The sequence below is a fragment of the Caenorhabditis briggsae genome, assembly GCF_000004555.2.
Source record: "Caenorhabditis briggsae complete genome, chrI, whole genome shotgun sequence".
In the NCBI taxonomy this organism is placed as follows: Eukaryota; Metazoa; Nematoda; class Chromadorea; order Rhabditida; family Rhabditidae; genus Caenorhabditis; species Caenorhabditis briggsae.
This window is the reverse complement of record NC_013489.2, coordinates 575064-592218: the sequence shown is the minus strand read 5'-3', so window position 1 is coordinate 592218 and position 17155 is coordinate 575064. Positions and strand designations below refer to the sequence as shown.

At 36.3% G+C, this 17155-nt stretch overlaps 3 protein-coding genes across 3 annotated transcripts in view; 1 reads left to right on the top strand and 2 right to left on the bottom strand.

Moving 5' to 3' along the window:
- Nucleotides 1-1383, top strand: part of CBG00285 — a gene marked incomplete at both ends in the record, with an annotated part of 2053 nt that extends 670 nt beyond the window's left edge. Inside the window, 3 exons of the mRNA XM_002638660.1 lie at nucleotides 466-565; nucleotides 1060-1167; nucleotides 1261-1383. Of these exons, the coding sequence (XP_002638706.1) occupies nucleotides 466-565; nucleotides 1060-1167; nucleotides 1261-1383 (331 nt within the window). The remainder of the gene's footprint in view (nucleotides 1-465; nucleotides 566-1059; nucleotides 1168-1260) is intronic.
- Nucleotides 1384-3303: 1920 nt separating this feature from the next.
- Nucleotides 3304-7117, bottom strand: CBG00286 (the record flags this gene model as incomplete). The annotated part of the gene is made up of 13 exons (XM_002638661.2): nucleotides 3304-3513; nucleotides 3577-3707; nucleotides 3773-3949; nucleotides 4002-4076; nucleotides 4653-4829; nucleotides 4874-5230; nucleotides 5471-5647; nucleotides 5692-5947; nucleotides 6010-6140; nucleotides 6199-6265; nucleotides 6775-6861; nucleotides 6927-7032; nucleotides 7080-7117. 13 exons carry the CDS (start codon nucleotides 7115-7117, stop codon nucleotides 3304-3306), a joined length of 1989 nt encoding a protein of 662 aa, XP_002638707.2.
- Nucleotides 7118-8344: 1227 nt separating this feature from the next.
- Nucleotides 8345-17155, bottom strand: part of CBG00288 — a gene marked incomplete at both ends in the record, with an annotated part of 13815 nt that continues 5004 nt past the window's right edge. The window contains 26 exons of the mRNA XM_002638662.1: nucleotides 8345-8428; nucleotides 8480-8566; nucleotides 8615-8706; nucleotides 8753-8909; nucleotides 9026-9115; nucleotides 9168-9364; nucleotides 9855-9936; nucleotides 10062-10237; nucleotides 10285-10341; nucleotides 10965-11003; nucleotides 11045-11147; nucleotides 11194-11301; nucleotides 11480-11529; nucleotides 11576-11657; nucleotides 11709-11819; nucleotides 12336-12475; nucleotides 12639-12816; nucleotides 12906-13174; nucleotides 13221-13437; nucleotides 13854-14014; nucleotides 14061-14247; nucleotides 14787-15134; nucleotides 15214-15344; nucleotides 15421-15597; nucleotides 15738-15828; nucleotides 15869-16071. Of these exons, the coding sequence (XP_002638708.1) occupies nucleotides 8345-8428; nucleotides 8480-8566; nucleotides 8615-8706; nucleotides 8753-8909; nucleotides 9026-9115; nucleotides 9168-9364; nucleotides 9855-9936; nucleotides 10062-10237; nucleotides 10285-10341; nucleotides 10965-11003; nucleotides 11045-11147; nucleotides 11194-11301; nucleotides 11480-11529; nucleotides 11576-11657; nucleotides 11709-11819; nucleotides 12336-12475; nucleotides 12639-12816; nucleotides 12906-13174; nucleotides 13221-13437; nucleotides 13854-14014; nucleotides 14061-14247; nucleotides 14787-15134; nucleotides 15214-15344; nucleotides 15421-15597; nucleotides 15738-15828; nucleotides 15869-16071 (3617 nt within the window). The remainder of the gene's footprint in view (nucleotides 8429-8479; nucleotides 8567-8614; nucleotides 8707-8752; nucleotides 8910-9025; nucleotides 9116-9167; nucleotides 9365-9854; nucleotides 9937-10061; nucleotides 10238-10284; nucleotides 10342-10964; nucleotides 11004-11044; nucleotides 11148-11193; nucleotides 11302-11479; nucleotides 11530-11575; nucleotides 11658-11708; nucleotides 11820-12335; nucleotides 12476-12638; nucleotides 12817-12905; nucleotides 13175-13220; nucleotides 13438-13853; nucleotides 14015-14060; nucleotides 14248-14786; nucleotides 15135-15213; nucleotides 15345-15420; nucleotides 15598-15737; nucleotides 15829-15868; nucleotides 16072-17155) is intronic.

The window sequence follows — 17155 nt, the reverse complement described above, 5'->3', positions numbered from 1 at the left end:
ATCACTACTTTTTGATGATGGAAAGGTTGCGAAGTGTATCCGAGAGCTGGCGGGCGTGCTTCGCGATTTTACTTCCTTTTGAGACCTCCTTAGACGCTGGACGTGGAGCCTTGCCATCACGAATGTCATGAGCGTATATCTCGGCTTTTATAAGAGTTATCAAAAACTTGTTAACTACAAAAATATCAATAATGATGTGATAAACATTTTATCAATTGACAAATGTTTGGTATCTTTTATGGGAACCAAGATAATTGAGCTTGAAAGAGCGAGTAAAGCGAGTGCCGTACAGCTTAACCGCTAGCATAGAAGTCAAAGCTCCCACAATTCTGATATCATTTTCTAACAAGAATTTTCTCATCTGAAACAAAACAATTTCCAATTTTCCCACCCTAAATGCAAACCCTTATGCAAATGTTTGTCCTAAAAACCACGTGTCACAATTTGAGCTTCTGGTTTTTCCAGATGCCGAAACCTTCGTGAGGCTTATCATCTGATGAAGTCCAAGCGAGTGATGGTCCGACCGAACCTTGGATTCTGGAGACAGTTGATTGCCTATGAGCAGGTAAATATTATTTTTAATTAGTTAATTAGTATTTTAATTAGTACATACTGATCAAAGCTGAAATTCAACTTTGAGCTCAGTTATCTCGGCATCTATAAAAGTTATCAAAACTTTGTAAACTACAAAAATGCTGAAATTTTTACGATAAACATTTTATCAGTTAACAAATTTTTGTTATCTTTCATAGATACCGAGATAACTGAGCTCAAAATTGATAGACCTTGAGTATAGGCTCTGTCATTCTATACTTGCCCTTTGAGCTTAATTATCTCGAATCCTGTAAGAGCTTCCAAAATTGTGTCAACTAATGAAATGTAGATGACATTATGATAAACATTTTATCAGTTGACCAATTTTTGATATCTCTTAAAGAAGCCGAGATAATTAAGCTCAAAAATTGCTAACTTTTGATACAACATTTAGCCGAATCAAAATACACTTTCTTTTCAAAAAAGTTTATCACGAGATACAAGGTTTCTTATCACTGATTACAGAACGTAAAGGAAAACTCTGGCTCCGTGCGGCTGGTGAGAGATGAGGCACAACCGGAACAACTGTTGCCTGATGTGTACTTGAATATTGCGATTCCAGCGAGACCAGCGGTTAGTGATTTGGAGATTTTGAAATTTTGAAACATCCTAAGATTCCAAAAATTCGAAAATTCGGTTCGAAAATCAATATTTTCCAAATTTCAGAGCCCCGAACAAGATCCAAATATGATCCCAGACGAGCCAATGGGCCGCAGAAATTCTGGAGCCAAAAATAAATTCCGACCAGTTCTGGAGCCAGTTATGGAGATGGCCGAAGCTGTTTGTTGATTCCCAATTATTCATTTTTTTTGCTTTTTTTTTCATATTTTTCTCTCAAAATTTCCTATACTAGGAGCACTTTAATCATTTTTCTTTTCATTTTCTTCCCCATTTCCCCTGAAAAACGGGTCAGTGCTTTAGTTGTTTTTTCTTGTAAATTTCTAATTTTTGCCCCAAAAATGTTTTTTTTTCGAATTTCCCGCCCCTCAATATCCTGTACACAATACGGGTTCGTTTCGAATGTAGCTTCCGGTGCCATGTAAATAAAAATTCCAATGATTAAAAAAATGTTTTCTCCTTTTCAGAATTTCAGGTTTTCAGAAATTCCACAAAATTCTAGAAAATTCCAAAAAATCAAAAATCCCAAAAAAGTCCAAATTATTGGAATAAAATTAGAAATTCTAGAAATACTCAGAGACCCAAAATGTTCGAAAATACAGCTACAGTAACTTCCGTAAAACCTACTCTAAATGCTCTAATAGAACGAACCAAATTTGAATTTTTAGAGAATTAAAGTTGTGCACTTTGAACTCAATTATCTCGGTTCATACAAGAGCTATCAAAAAAGAGTGAACTACAAAAATGCTAATGATATTCTGATAAACATTTTATCAATTGATAATTTTTTGAAATCTCTCATAGGAACCGAGATAACTAAGCTCAAAGTTGACAGACCTCAAGTACATAAGTGCTCTAACAGGCCGTTGTCCTAAACTTCCCATTTTTCTCAATTATCTCGGTTCCTGTAAAAGATATCAAAAATTTGTCAACTGATAAAATGTTCATCATAATGTCACTAATATTTTTGTAGTTTACAAATTAATGATATCTCTTATAGGAACTGAGATAACAGATCTCGAAAAGCAATGACAGGAATTTCAGCTTTTGAGAAATCAAAAAATTTAGCAAAATCTCAATAAATAAAATTTCAGAACAGTACCCTTAAAGAACGTTGACATCGTTACCAGACTAGTTCAGGTAGGTCAAAACAAAATGTATCGAAAAAAATGTGCATCAATTTTCAGAGGTATTCTACTCTTCCAGTAGAAGATATTGCATAGAGAGCGGGGCACCGTAAGTCGGTTTCTTTTTTTTGAATTCATCGAACTTCTGAAATTTGCGGGAAATATATAAATACCTCGAGGTATTCCCAAACAAACGAGAATCCAGAGGCGTATTCCTTAATGTGAATTTCTATAAAATTATTGGTTCATTTTCCAACTTGATCCTAATTTCAGGAACCGCAATATGACTGAATGATCGTAATTTTTTTTTTGGATTTTTAAAATTAATTTTTTAAAAATAAATTTGTAACTATCTCGAAGACACTGTGTTTTTTGCTTGCATTTCAGGTGGTTCGGAAAGCCGAAGATTTGAGGAGGGTCTGTAAACCCGAAATTCTGAAATTCGTTTTTTTTCTCCATGTGATTTTTTATTTAAATTCAATTCATATATAAATCATTTTAGTCATAATAAAACTGTTGTTTTTCATTTTGAAAAATCATTTTAAAAATCGTTGACAAGGTTTTCTAGTTTGTTCATCCTTCAAGATTGACTTTGGTATAAAGGCTAGTAGTAGCTAGCTCTTTAGTATGGTGGACAATCGACGTGGTTCAGTGGATAAATATGGTTTTATTGAATAATCAGGTTGAATAAAATAAAAGAATGCAAAGTACAGTAAAAAGGGAATGGGTATAAAGGCCACTAGTAGGTGGCTCTTTATTTGGTAGGTAAGACGAGGTGGTTCAGTGGATTAATATATTATTTTATTGAATAAGAAAGTTTTAATCAGATAAAGGGAAGGGGAAATGGGGGGGGGGGGGGAGAGAGAAAGGGAAGAACTGCTTCAAATCAGAATTTGCATCTATCGATAAACCAACCGACGTTCAAGCATCTTCCAATTCTGCATATTTTGATTCTTTGTCAACTTCAGAACTTGTCCCACTGTAAGGGTTGGGCTACGGTTACAGAAACAGAAGCAACCTTAAAAGTTCTTTTAATGCATTCTCTGAACTTTTGGGACCAAAACTCAAATGAACGCAACGAGACGCTATGGGACTTCAGCTTTTCTTTATGTTTGTAGCTGAATAAATGTTCCAGAGCGAACTCTGGTGTCATGTTGCAGATGCGGCAGATTGGCTGGAAGATTAATAGGACGATCAAAAAAGGTTTTAGTCATTTCCAAACGTCCGAAATTCTCACCTGTGTCATTTTCAAACCATCTCCTTTGTATCCTCTGGCAAGAAACTCAAAATGAAGGGCATAAAATACATTCCAATGTTTTATCACACAAGATTGTTTCAGCTTATCAAATTCCTTTAAGATTGAGTCTCCTGAAACTCATACAATTTTGAATTTTCAGGTTTTACTTCTACATATTCCCGGTTTTACTGCTCACCTGTAATCCTATCCTCTTCTGGTTCATTGTCCACATTAAGAAGGGGATAGTCAATAAGGTCCATAGGTCCCAAGTCTTTCAATATTTCTTCGGACAAATTCAAATTAACTGTTGTTTTCAGCGATCGTAGGGCCAGGAGTTGGCTTCGAGAATATGAAGGCGAGATTGTTGCAATTTCTGAGATTCATTTGGTTTGAAAATTAATTCGAGATGTTTTGTATTTTCTTACCTTCTATCTCGATCTTTTCGTCGTTAAACGTTTCCGTCAATTGATCATTTATCGACAATTCCAACTTGCTATTTTCTGGAAAAGCAAATGTCCCAATTTCATTTTGTCAAAGGTTGTCTTTTGGACTATTAGCGGGAAGACCCATTGCATTAGCCCATGACTTCATACTACACACCACTATAGGAGTCCCGCGTCCCTTTTGAGTTATTTGTAAATCACAAAGGAAAATATATACAGTAAGAACCGACTCACCTTTAATTCTATTCTCTTTTGGTTCATTTTTGACATCAAGGTCCATAGGTCCCAATTTTTGATATGTCCTCGGACAAATTCAAATTAACTGTTGTTTTCAGCGATCGTAGGGCCAGGAGTTGGCTTCGAGAATATGAAGGCGAGATTGTTGCAATTTCTGAGATTCATTTGGTTTCAAGTTTATCTTTGAGCTTATATATCTCTTTTCTTTTAAAAGATATGGGAGAGTTGTCAACTAATAAAATGTTTATCATTATATCAGCAACATTTCATTAGTTAAACACTTCTTGATATCTTTCACAGAAAATGTGATACATAGGCTCAAATTTGACGATTCGGGTGGCGTTCTGTTAGAGTGTTTACGGTAAATTGGGTCAAATTTAACAAAATGAGGCTTACCTGTAATTCTATCTTCTTTGCGTTCATTGTCCACATTAAGAAGGGGATAATCAATAAGGGGCGTACGTCCTAATTCTTTCAAAATGTCTTCCGACAAATTCAGCTCAAACTTTCGATTCAACGATCGTTCGGCCAGAACTTGGCTCCGAGAGTATGACGGTAAAACTATTTCGTTTTCTGAAAACCACTCGACTTGAAACTTAATCTGAATCTCAACTAACCTTGAAGCATCTCTTTCTTCTGCTCTTTTTGATCCTTAACGTCTTGTAAAACTATTTGTTCATAACTGAATATATGAACTCCAGGTATCTTCCCGCACTTTTCAAGACATTCTTGCAGTTTTTGGGACCAAAATTCAAATGAACGCCGAGAGACACTATATCGCGATAAAGATACAGCATGAGGGATGAGCAACAAATGCTTCATCATGTTCTTTGGTTGCTTCTTACAGACGCGGCAGATTGGCTTTCCTTTGTACCCTTTGTCCAGATACTCAAAATATTCAGCATATTTTGAATTCCAATTTTGGATCACCCAAGCTTGTCTCAGCTTATTGAACTTTTTCAGGACCTTTCTTCCTGAAATTCAAACTTCCCAGAAAGGGGCTATTTGAAGCAATTATACTCTTCCGAACTTCAAAGTGTCGTTCACTACAGCTCGAACTACGCGGTTGCCAATCTACATATAACAGAACACCTCTTCTATCCACACTTTCAATTTTGACCTAATCTATCTCGTCTTCTGTTAAAGATATCGAAAAGTTATAAACTGACAAAAACAGTTAGAGGAGCCCTTCTATCACAGGTTTCGTAATTCACCTGTAATCCTATCCTCTTCTGGTTCATTGTCCACATTAAGAAGGGGATAATCAATAAGATGCGTACGTCCTAATTCTTTCAAAATGTCTTCCGACAAATTCAGCTCAAACTTTCGATTCAACGATCGTTCGGCCAGAACTTGGCTCCGAGAGTATGACGGTAAAACTATTTCGTTTTCTGAAAACCACTCGACTTGAAACTTAATCTGAATCTGAGCTAACCTTCAAGCATCTTCTCCTTCTTCTGCTCTTTTTTATTTGTTAGAATCTCATCAACTTCTTGAGTGCCCTGTTCATAATTGCGAATATCAACTCCAGGTATCTTTCCACACTTTTCAAGACATTCTTGAAGTTTTCGGCACCAGAATTCAAAGGAACGCAGTGAGACACTATAGTTCTTCATATACAAAGTATGAAAGGAGCCGAATAAATGTTCCATCAGGTGTTTTGGTGTCTCTTTACAAATTCGGCAGATTGGCTGAAAGATTTTCAGAAAGTTCAAAAAGGTTCTAGTTACTTTCAGATTTCTGATAGTCCCACCTGTGTTCTCTTGAAACCATTCCCTTTGTATCCTCTGTCCAGATACTCAAAATATTCAGCATAGTCCGAATTCCAATTTCGGAGCACCCATGTTTGTCTCAGCTTATGAAACTCTTTCAGAACCTTGTTTACTGCAATCCATATTTTCAAAACTTGCAGGAGCAAGATGAAAGGGTGTCAAAGGTTTACCTGTAATCATATCCTCTTCGTTTTCCACATTAAGAAGGGGATAATCAATAAGGTCCATAAGTCCCACCTCTCTCAAAATGTCATCAGGCAGGTTTAATTCGAAATCTCGTTTCATGGATCTTTGTCCCAATAGTTGTCCTTTTGAGTATTTGGTCATTTCCGGGGGGATATTTTCGTTTTCTGGTATTTCAATTTTTCTCAGACTTTGAGCTCAATTATCTCGTTTGCTACAAAAGATATCAAACATTTATCAACTGATGAAATGTTTTTCATAATGTCCGCATAATTTTTTTTGTTCACAGATTCTTGATATCTTTTATAGAGACCGAGATAACTTAACTTGAAATGATGGGACCGCGTAGCTCAACTGGCAGCTACGCGGTCACAGTCGGCGCGTGACTTGGAACACCGCTCCGTTGAGTTCAATTTTCTCGTTACCTATATAAGATGTCATCCATTTTTCCACTAATAAAATGTTTGTCATAATATCACTAACATTTCATTTGTCTGCAAAATTTTGATAGCTCTTATGGGAACCGAGATAATTAAGCTTTCTCAAAAGTGTGAAAAACTTACTGATTCCATAACCAAAATCATTAACAACAAGCGAGTCGTTGCCTCGACGGAATGGAAATCGACATCCATAATTCTTGATGAGGTCTTCTGGAAAAAAACTTTTGTTGGAATTGTTATGTTATTTTACATTTTACACAATATAAACAACTCACTAATCGTACAAACTCGTTTTTTCTTCCCATCAAACATTCGAACTCATCTTCAGATGTAACAAATCCATTATTGTACCATGACTCTAGGTCGACAAGTAGGATGTAACTGGAAAAGTTCTAATTTTTTTAATTCAGAAAAATTGGAAAACTCACCCACCACGAATGAAGAATACTGTTTCATTTGTGGTCATTTCTACGAGAATAAGAGAGTCAGAAATAGGTGATTCTTTCGGCTTTCCCTCCGTATGTCTGCGTCACTTCGTATTTCTTTCCCTCCATATGTCTGCGTCACTTCGTATTTCTTTATCTCCACATTCCTGTGACCGAACTTTCTCTTTTCTCAGTCATCACTGAAGTAGAAAAGGATGTCTTAAGACGCGGAACCCTTGAAGAGACGCATACGCTACAATAAGAATGAGCAAGAGATCTCTCAACCTGTTCTTTTGGTAGAGAAAAGCAAACTATTTATTGACACAATTATTTTTCTAATGGGGTTATTCAGGGAGTCGGCAAAAAAGGAAAAAAAAACTCCGCGAAAACTCGGAGAGTGTTCCAATCTGGCTGAAACTTTGGGGAAAACTTGAGAAAACTATAGTACTGGAGAAAACTATAAAACTGGAGAAAACTATACCCAAACTTTGGCAAAATGTTTCCTATAGTTTTCTCCAGTTCCCCAAGGTCTTGGGTCCTGGCTCCGGGCAACCTGGATCCGGGTAACCTGGATCCGCGTAATCTGGATCCGGGTGACCCTGGCCGTGTAACCTGGATTCGGGTGACCTGGATCCGGGTGACCTGGATTCGGGTGACCTGGATCCGGGTGACCTGTATCCGAGTGACAGTAGGTCTGGAACTGGGCTGCCTAGTTACCGATCACTTTAAAATTTTGGGCTCCAGAGAAGGTGACCCGGGGATCCTGGGTCCCAGGTCCTGGGTCCTGGGTCTTGGGTCCTGGGTCCTGGCTCCGGGCAACCTGGATCCGGGTAACCTGGATCCGCGTAATCTGGATCCAGGTGACCTGGATCCGGATAACCCGGATCTGGGTGACCCTGGCCGGGTGACCGGGATTCGGGTAACCTGGATCTGGGTGACCTGGATCCGAATAACCTGGATCCGGGCGACCCTGGCCGTGTAACCTGGATTCGGGTGACCTGGATTCGGGTGACCTGGATCCGGGTGACCTGTATCCGAGTGACAGTAGGTCTGGAACTGGGCTGCCTAGTTACCGATCACTTTTAAAATTTTGAAGGGTATAAAATATTCCTAGGTGTTCAGCTAATTACCGATTACTGAAAGACACCTGTTTTTTTCACTTTTTCAGTACAAAATGGGCAAAACGAAATTCACAGTTTTAGGATAGAAAAGATTTAATAATTTCCAGGAGTCAAAAATAATCATTATGCAAAAAAATGATTCGAAATTCAACAATCCGATTTCTGGCACAATTTCACAAGACTCATCACATCGTCCACATCAAACTGCTTCACTGGATGATGCTCACGGACCTGAACATTCAAAATTTTTCTGTGTTTCTGTTTATCCCGATGTCCACAAACCTTCTCAAAATGTTGCTCAGAAAAGAAATGAGGGAAGATATCAGTTGGTGTCGGAATCCATAAGTCACAGTAGATGCATCCGCCGAACTGCAAAAAACTTGAAAATTTAGGAATTTGGAAAACTCTAAAAATTACCCGTCTCAACAAAACTTCCTCATTTTCTCGAACCTTCTGCTCATCCACATTTGAAATCAAATTCAATTCTTTCTCGGTGAGTTTTTCGAAAACTAAAACATATTCTCATTAAAGCGAACTTGGCTCTTCTTTTTTAACCTGGAATATATCTGTTCCCAATAATTGTTTTTAATCCACCGACGTAGTATTCTGCAGATTCTGATGGTTCAGAAGGTATCAAATTCGACGACGTCTTCAGTTTTTCCATCCACCACTCGAATTCCTCAACGAAAAACATGTTGCAACGACTCAGAGCCTGGAAATGTTGATTTGTTTTTTTTTGTCAAAATTTTAGAATTGGATCTCAAAAATCTTGAAAATGGAGGGGGGCAAACGTCCTGAGCCACAATAGAGCCAAACTTTTTGACCTACTTTTTCAAGATGTTTGATTGAAAATGCGTGACGTGCAACATCTAAAATTGAGAAGTTCGACATATCCAGTTGACACAGTAAGCACTTCATCTGAAAGAAAAACATTCCTGTTTTTTTTTCTTGAAAAATCGATAGGACTCACAGGTTTCTCGAAAAACTTGACATCTTCTCTGACTCTCAAACTTTGAATGAAAAGGATTTGTCGATTCGTTGGTCCGCGACAGTACTTGCCAGTTTCTCTGAATAGAGGGGAGGGGAAAAGTGGAAGTACACACATTTCCAGTTTGTAGCAGAGTTCCTTCGATGTTGGTTTTGGTATTGATGTTTGTTCACGAGGCTCTGGAAAAAGGGAACTTTGACATCCTACGAAAGTAGTCTAGAATTGTCCAATTCGTCTCAAAATTTCAGAATATATTCAACGAAATTTAAGTCTTCATTTTTTGTAGTTGGCAACTTTTTTGTGCAAGCGCGCCCTAATGAAATATGGCGCGTAGAAGCATCGTACCTTTACTAGAAGGGCGAGCCTACTTGTTCCTCGTGGTATATCTTTTTTCAGGTCAGATATTTTTAAACCAACTATAATATATAATATAAAAACACTTAAGAGCTACAAAATTATATAGTTTAAAATACTGTATCTTGCCTACGAATAAAGTTACAAAAAGCCAAGAAATTGACCGCGTAGAGGAGGGTTTTGGTTTGGAACTTTGTTCATAGACAAGATACAGTATTCCAAGTAATATCATTTTGTAGCTCTTAAGTTTTTCTATCTTATCTTTTAAGTTGATAAAAATATTAATGGACCCATTTTCAAGTACAGTTTTTTTACCTGGCAATGGCTGTTTGACCAGAACTCGTTTCAGTAGTAGCTTATAGTGAAAAAAATCCTTCGATGTTCCAATGTAATTGATCTGAAAAATGGATAATTTCAGGCGAATTATTCGGAGAATACAAAAATTCGGTACAAATTACCCGAATTTTTGTACCCTCCGAATTTTTTGCCATATTTTCACCCTAATGAAACAACCAAACTCACATTCTGAGCATGAATTTCATTGAACACGTGTTGCATCGTCTCCCAAACAGTGGCGAATTTCGGTGATCCTGGACAGTGATGACATGTTACATCGACATGCTTTTCAGTGATTTCACACGGTTTTAGAATGCTCAAAAGCTCGCGATTTCCATTGTATACTAGTTTGAAGCGGTCTCCTGGAAATGTCCATAGAATTTCAGTTTTCTTTTTTTACCCAACTCACTCGATATTTTAGTGTCAAATGGCTGTGGTAGGTCGATAAGCGGGACTCGTGGAGAATCTGAAAAGTTTTTATTGTTCAAAATTCTAGATTTTTTTTTTGAGTTTTGGTGTCTCGTAGAACATGAAAACCTCGCTAATTGCTAAAATATCAATAATTTTGATAATAAGTCTTAAAAAATTTAATTAGGGCCTTTAAACTCTCGAATGACCTGTAAAATTCAAGGCTACGAGTTTCATAGGAATTTGAAAGGTTCCATATTATCTGAAAATTTTTTTGAAAATGGGTTTTTACTAAAAAATTAGGATCCCAAATTCCTAATGGTCACATAAACCCTCGTGGGACCCGTAAGTTCAAATAGAGCTTAAAATACCATATAGAACGCTTTGCACTTTGAGCTCAATTATAATATAAGCTATATCATATAAGAGATATCAAAAACCTGTCAACTGATAAAGGGATAAATTCCGCACCGCCGCCGACTGGTCTACGCGGTTGATCACACTGAGCTCAATTCTCTCAGATCTTACAAGAGATATCAAAAACATGTTAAATAATAAAATGTGTGTCACATTATCACCAATATTTTATCAATTGACAAAATTTTGATATCCTTCACTGGAAAGATAATTAGTACGTCTAAAATACAAGTATTGCATTTTAAAAAAATTTAAAAAACCCACTTCGCTGCCTATCATAAATGTCTCCGTGAAGGCGTTGGCCTGAAAATTTGAGTTTTTTTGCGTTTTAAATTGTTTCTCACAAATATCGTAATCTTTTTTCTCATATTTCATTGACATGATCTCCAGATTTGTGATCCATTCCTTCCAATATTCTAGTTCAGCCTCGGTGCACTTATTAACCATCTGGAAAAGAGAGATTTGGCGGAAATTCAAAATAAAGAGCTCATACCTTTTCCTTATGCTCATCAGATGTGATATGATCCCAAGCCTCTAACTTTGTACCAAAATAGACAAACAATTTCAAATCACTACAGTAGGAACAGGTCCAAAGCACAGCCTGAAGATCATGATTTGGAAAAAAAACTTTTTTTGGAATTCTTACATTTTTGTCATAGTTTATGATTTTTATTTGGTCAAGAGTTTTTCCAAGTTCTCCGAGAACTTGGTCCATTTGTTCTTATGCAAAAAACTCATTTTTCTAAAGTTTGAAAAAATCGCTCACTTGAGATTAGAACCTCGTTTGGCTGAGAATCAGGACGATCCAACATTGGCACCTTTGGGATGTCTGAATTTAAAAATTCAGCTACGATAGTTTTTCAAATCAGGCTCACTTTCTACAATTGTATCTTGAATAATACAGTTTGCCCAGGTTTTCCAGTACTGTAGCTCTGATGTTGGCGCCATGTAGTTCATCTGAAATTATATAAGAGTGGAGGTGAGCTAACGCGCTCCATTGATACTTACCTTCTCCCAATGCCCACGAGAAGCAATGTGCCAAAATGTATATAATAGGTTTCCGAGTTTAATTGCTTGAAAATTTTCATCGCAAAATGTGCAACGAATTTCATAGAATATCTGAAAAACAGGGCGTTTATTTTGAGCCGATTTTCCTCGAATCCTGTGAAAGATATCAAAAAATAGTCAACTGATAAAATAATCCTGATATTGTCTTAAACATTTTGGTAGTTTATAATTTTTGATAACTTTATCAGGAACCGTGATAATTTAGATCAAAGTCTGGGGCATCAAAGGGCGGGCGTTATCCGGTTCGTTTTTTTCGGGCTCTCCTGTTATACCGTCACTGTTCCAAAATTTTACGCTTGAATATGGTCAGTTTATGTATCATTCTGTAGCTCTTCTCAAGTTCTTCAATTTACTTTTTGTTTCGTTTAAAAATACCATGTTTGAAGCGAGTTATGCGCCGGCCAATGTTGCGGACCCGACTGTTTGAAAGTCTCTATCTTGGAATTCGTCTTTTCAATGTAATCGGGTTATATAATACTTTGTAGATCTGGCCTACTTCTACATCGGTCATTTTATTTCTCATGAAAATTCCAAGTTTGAACCGCGTTATGCCCATCTGAAACTCACCATGCTCTGCGCTCTCAATATTTGCCGCTCGGTACAACGCTCTCTTATGCGTGCACCAAGAATCCAGAGAGGATTTCTAGTGGAATGGCTCATCTCAACTCCGTCTTCTGGTTTGTCCAATAATGGTATCCTTGGAATGTCTGGAAGCATCTCAATTTGAAAATAAATCGAAAATCCAAGAAGCACTCACTCGCTCTAATTCCACCCTTAAATCATCATATGATTCTGGTTCTGATTCTGAATCTGAATCTGATTCATCCGAAGACGATCAATCCGAATCCGAATCCAAATCATCCGGAATACCACAGTTCTTCAATTTCTCTAAAGCTTCTGACATCGCTTCTTCATTTTGGATGGATTGAGGCTTCTCCTCGATTGGTCCCGAAATTTCCAGAATTTTAAGATCTTCGGGATTGACGAGCGATTCTAGAGTGTTCTTCCACCATATGAATGCTTTTTCAGAAAAACCAAATTTGAGGAGCTGAAGTAGAAAATATAGAAGCTGAGAATAACTAAGAACCCTGAGAACCCCTAAAATCCTAACAATCCCCAAAAGCTCCAAAAACTCACATAATTAACATGTCGTCTTGAAAAAATATGTGTCACTAGTTGAAAATTATTCTCGAAACTTTCTTTCGCTCGTTCACAAGCATAACAAATGACTTCCTGTGCCACTAACTCTTTTCCTGTATTCCCCAACTTAATAGGCTCATTTTTCAACTCGTCCTCTTTGATTTTTTCAAAAATCCCGTAAAGCCAATCGATTTTCGGAAGTCGTTCGTTTTGTTCCATAAAATCCGACTCCAACTTGAAATCAATCAATGGAATTGGACAGGTATCTGGAAGAAGTACGCTCTAATGAGAAAGAAAAAACGAAACACTCACTTTTCCTAGACAAAATTCTAACTTTATCAACTGGTCTTATCTTTTTCTCGTTAACTTCAAGATGCAAAAAATTGATCCAAAAATTGACATGAGCCTGTGGAACTCCGAAAAGTTTTTTTAGATGACGTTCCGAGAGAATGTGCTTCGTAACTGGGAAGATGTTTTTTCGATTGTTGAAAAGATTCGGAAACTCTATACCACAAGTGTTGCATCGGCGCTGAAAAGCAGTTTAATTAAAATGAATCTGATAGAAAAATTCAAAACCTAAAAGATGATGTTAGTTGCATTGTTGTATTTTGACTAGGAAAAAAAGTTACAAGCTTGATAGTAAACCAATCAAGATGTTTAACCCGGCAGCTGTGATAACATGTAACTTTCTTCATAGGTGATCTACAGGTATGTCAGAGATATTAAATTCCGAAACTAGTGAAACTATGAGTTTTCAAATAATGAATTTCTTAAGCTCAGAAACTCCTAATTTTCTAATTTGCGTGCATAGACCCTAAAATATAGCCCCTGAAAAAGTGATGGGACCTCTTTATAAAATTGCGGCTATTGTAAGAGGGAGACAGGAGGTTTACCACCAAAGAGACGTAAACCGACTGGTATTTTACAAATCTTCCAGTAACTCACTGGAATCGCAAACATGTCATAGAAATTCGACAAATACTCGTTTCCTCTTCCCGCTTTCAAGTTTTCCGCCAATTTCACGAGTTGCTCGATCACCGAATAGTTCAGCTTCTTTGGTCCTCCATATGTTTCCAACAAAGGGATCTCGTCGAAAATTGGTTTGTCTGAAAATCATAACATTCATAGAAAGCATCGAGAAACTCTTATTACATATTATCGTCTCATCTAACGATGGATCCATGAACTCAAAAGCGGGAATTCTGAAGGCGTGCATCCAAAAGTCAATGTCTCTTTGTGAAACTTCACGAATATTGGATAAATGTTCTTCGGAGTATAGATGCTTCGCGTAATGATAGATTCGTAGTGGCATTTGAGTGTTGCAAGCTTGGCAGTAATCCTGAAATAGACTCTCTTTCTTATACGTCTTGCGCCGGTTCCAGGACATTTCGCGACCGGACGTTTCGCCACTGCGACTTTTCGCCACTAGGTCATTTCGCCGCCGGACATTTCGCCAACGTGACAATACAGACGAATGAATAGGTTTCCGACAACAACAACAATTTTAGGATTTTCAAATATGCTTTTTCTGATGGAACACATTTTAAAGCCCTGAAAAATCCGAAAAAATTTTTTTTGAAAAAATTTGAAAAAATAAATTTCAAATTTTACAGAATTTTAAGATGTGTCCTGTCAGAAAAAAGATATTCGAAACTCTAAAATTGTTTTTGTAGCCTGAAGTCTATCCATTTGCCTGTATTATCACGGTGGCGAAATGTCCCGGAGCCCTTGCGCCCTTCTCTCTTTTGTGAATTCGTGGTGGAGCAGCCGGATGAGCTTTTCCGCATCAATATGAAGGTTGGGGGGGGGGGGGGTTCGATCCCCCATCTCGTCAAATTCTTGTTTTTTTTTTCATTTTAGGAACTTCAGAAAACTTACCTTAAACTTGGGATTTCTAAAGATCACCGATACGTAAACCTTCTCATTGATGAAATCATCCTCCGAAATGTTGGAAAAGGATTCAACGAGACTTTGAATTTCCTCTTTCTCCAATCGACTCTTATCCGAATCCCAAATATCTCCATCGAACAATGGAAGATAACTCATTTCATGGGATTTTCGAAATGCTGCGATTCGCCGGCAATGATTCAAATGGTTGGCCCAGAACTCGAAAGAAGATTTGGAGATTTTGAATTTCGATAAATTCGAGATATGCTCATCACTGAACAGATGAACAAAAAATGCCATTGGCGACAGCGGTATATGGTCACAGAAACGACAGAAGGCCTAAAAATTTTTATGCGAATTTTTACAGTTTTTACAAATTTTTAAGGATTAAGAAAGAAAGCTCAGAGAATTAACTAACCGCTCGGTCCCTTAATCCCATTTTTGGAAATCTGGCATTGACAAAAAAGAAGTATTCCTTATATTCTTCAGGCATCGGTTCAAGAGTTATCATTTTCTTCAATTTTTCCATTTCATGAATCAATTCTTGACCTAAAAAAAATTTAAAAAAAAGGATAAGAACTTTGTAAATTTTCTAGGTCATAAAAGTTCTTTTAAAATTAATCACCAGTGATTGAATTATTATCTGGCTGATTGTTCGGATGAAATAGTGGATAATCCTGAAATTGCCAACTCCCTTTTCCAGATGCCTTGATAACTTTTGGAATTGCGATTGGTCCAGAAGAGACTTCAGATGATTCGGGAAGTTCTTCCGCATCTCTTTGACCGTTCTCAGTCGTTGTATCTAGAAGGAATTCGGAAAATTTTAGTGTTTCTAAATTTCTGAACTTCTGAATTTCCGAATTTCTAGTTTTCTGAATTTCTTGGAAAATTCGAGTTTCTGATATTCCCGGAACTTCAGAATTTCAAAATTTTTGGAAATACCTTTTTTTTGGATTACTGTAAATTCAGCCAAGTTCTTCAAAAATTGCTCCCACCAATCGTAGTCTTTTTGGGTGAAACCAAATTGGATGAGCTGAAAATTCATTTGTTCCAAAAAAATAAATTTAACTTACATAGAATAAATGAGAGTCTGAAAACAGATGGGCGGTGATTTCCACATTACTCAGCTTAAAAATATTTGGAAGTTTTGAGCAAGCGACACAAACTACAGTATCCGGAAGTTTGGAAATTGGTGGAATTCTTGTGGACCAAATTTTGGAATCCAAAGAATTGAAAATTTGATGGAGAGTTGAGATTTTTGATTCTCGAAGAGCGACTGAAACTATTGAATTAAAGAAATTTGAAATTCATGAAAAATTTGAAAATCTAAGATAAGAAATTCAGAAATTCAGAAATTCAGAAATTCAGAAATTCAGAAATTCAGAAATTCAGAAATTCAGAAATTCAGAAATTCAGAAATTCAGAAATTCAGAAATTCAGAAATTCAGAAATTCAGAAATTTCGAAATTCAGAAATTCAGAAATTCAGAAATTCAGAAATTCAGAAATTCAGAAATTCAGAAATTCAGAAATTCAGAAATTCAGAAGTTCAGAAATTCAGAAATTCAGAAATTCAGAAATTCAGAAATTCAGAAATTCAGAAATTCGGAAATTTCGAAATTCAGAAATTCAGAAATTCAGAAATTCAGAAATTCAGAAATTTCGAAATTCAAAAATTCAGAAATTCAGAAATTCAGAAACTCAGAAACTCAGAAATTCAGAAATTCAGAAATTCAGAAATTCAGAAATTCAGAAATTCAGAAATTCAGAAATTCAGAAATTCAGAAATTCAGAAATTCAGAAATTCAGAAATTCAGAAATTCAGAAATTCAGAAATTCAGAAATTCAGAAATTCAGAAACTCAGAAACTCAGAAATTCAGAAATTCAGAAATTCAGAAATTTCGAAATTCAGAAATTCAGAAATTCAGAAATTCAGAAATTTCGAAATTCAGAAATTCAGAAATTCAGAAATTCAGAAACTCAGAAACTCAGAAATTCAGAAATTCAGAAATTCAGAAATTTCGAAATTCAGAAATTCAGAAATTCAGAAATTTCGAAATTCAGAAATTCAGAAATTCAGAAATTTCGAAATTCAGAAATTCAGAAATTTCGAAATTCAGAAATTCAGAAATTCAGAAATTCAGAAATTCAGAAATTCAGAAATTCAGAAATTCAGAAATTCAGAAATTCAGAAATTCAGAAATTCAGAAATTCGGAAATTTCGAAATTCAGAAATTCAGAAATTCAGAAATTCAGAAATTTCGAAATTCAAAAATTCAGAAATTCAGAAATTCAGAAACTCAGAAACTCAGAAATTCAGAAATTCAGAAGATCATAAATTCAGAAATTCAGAGAATTCC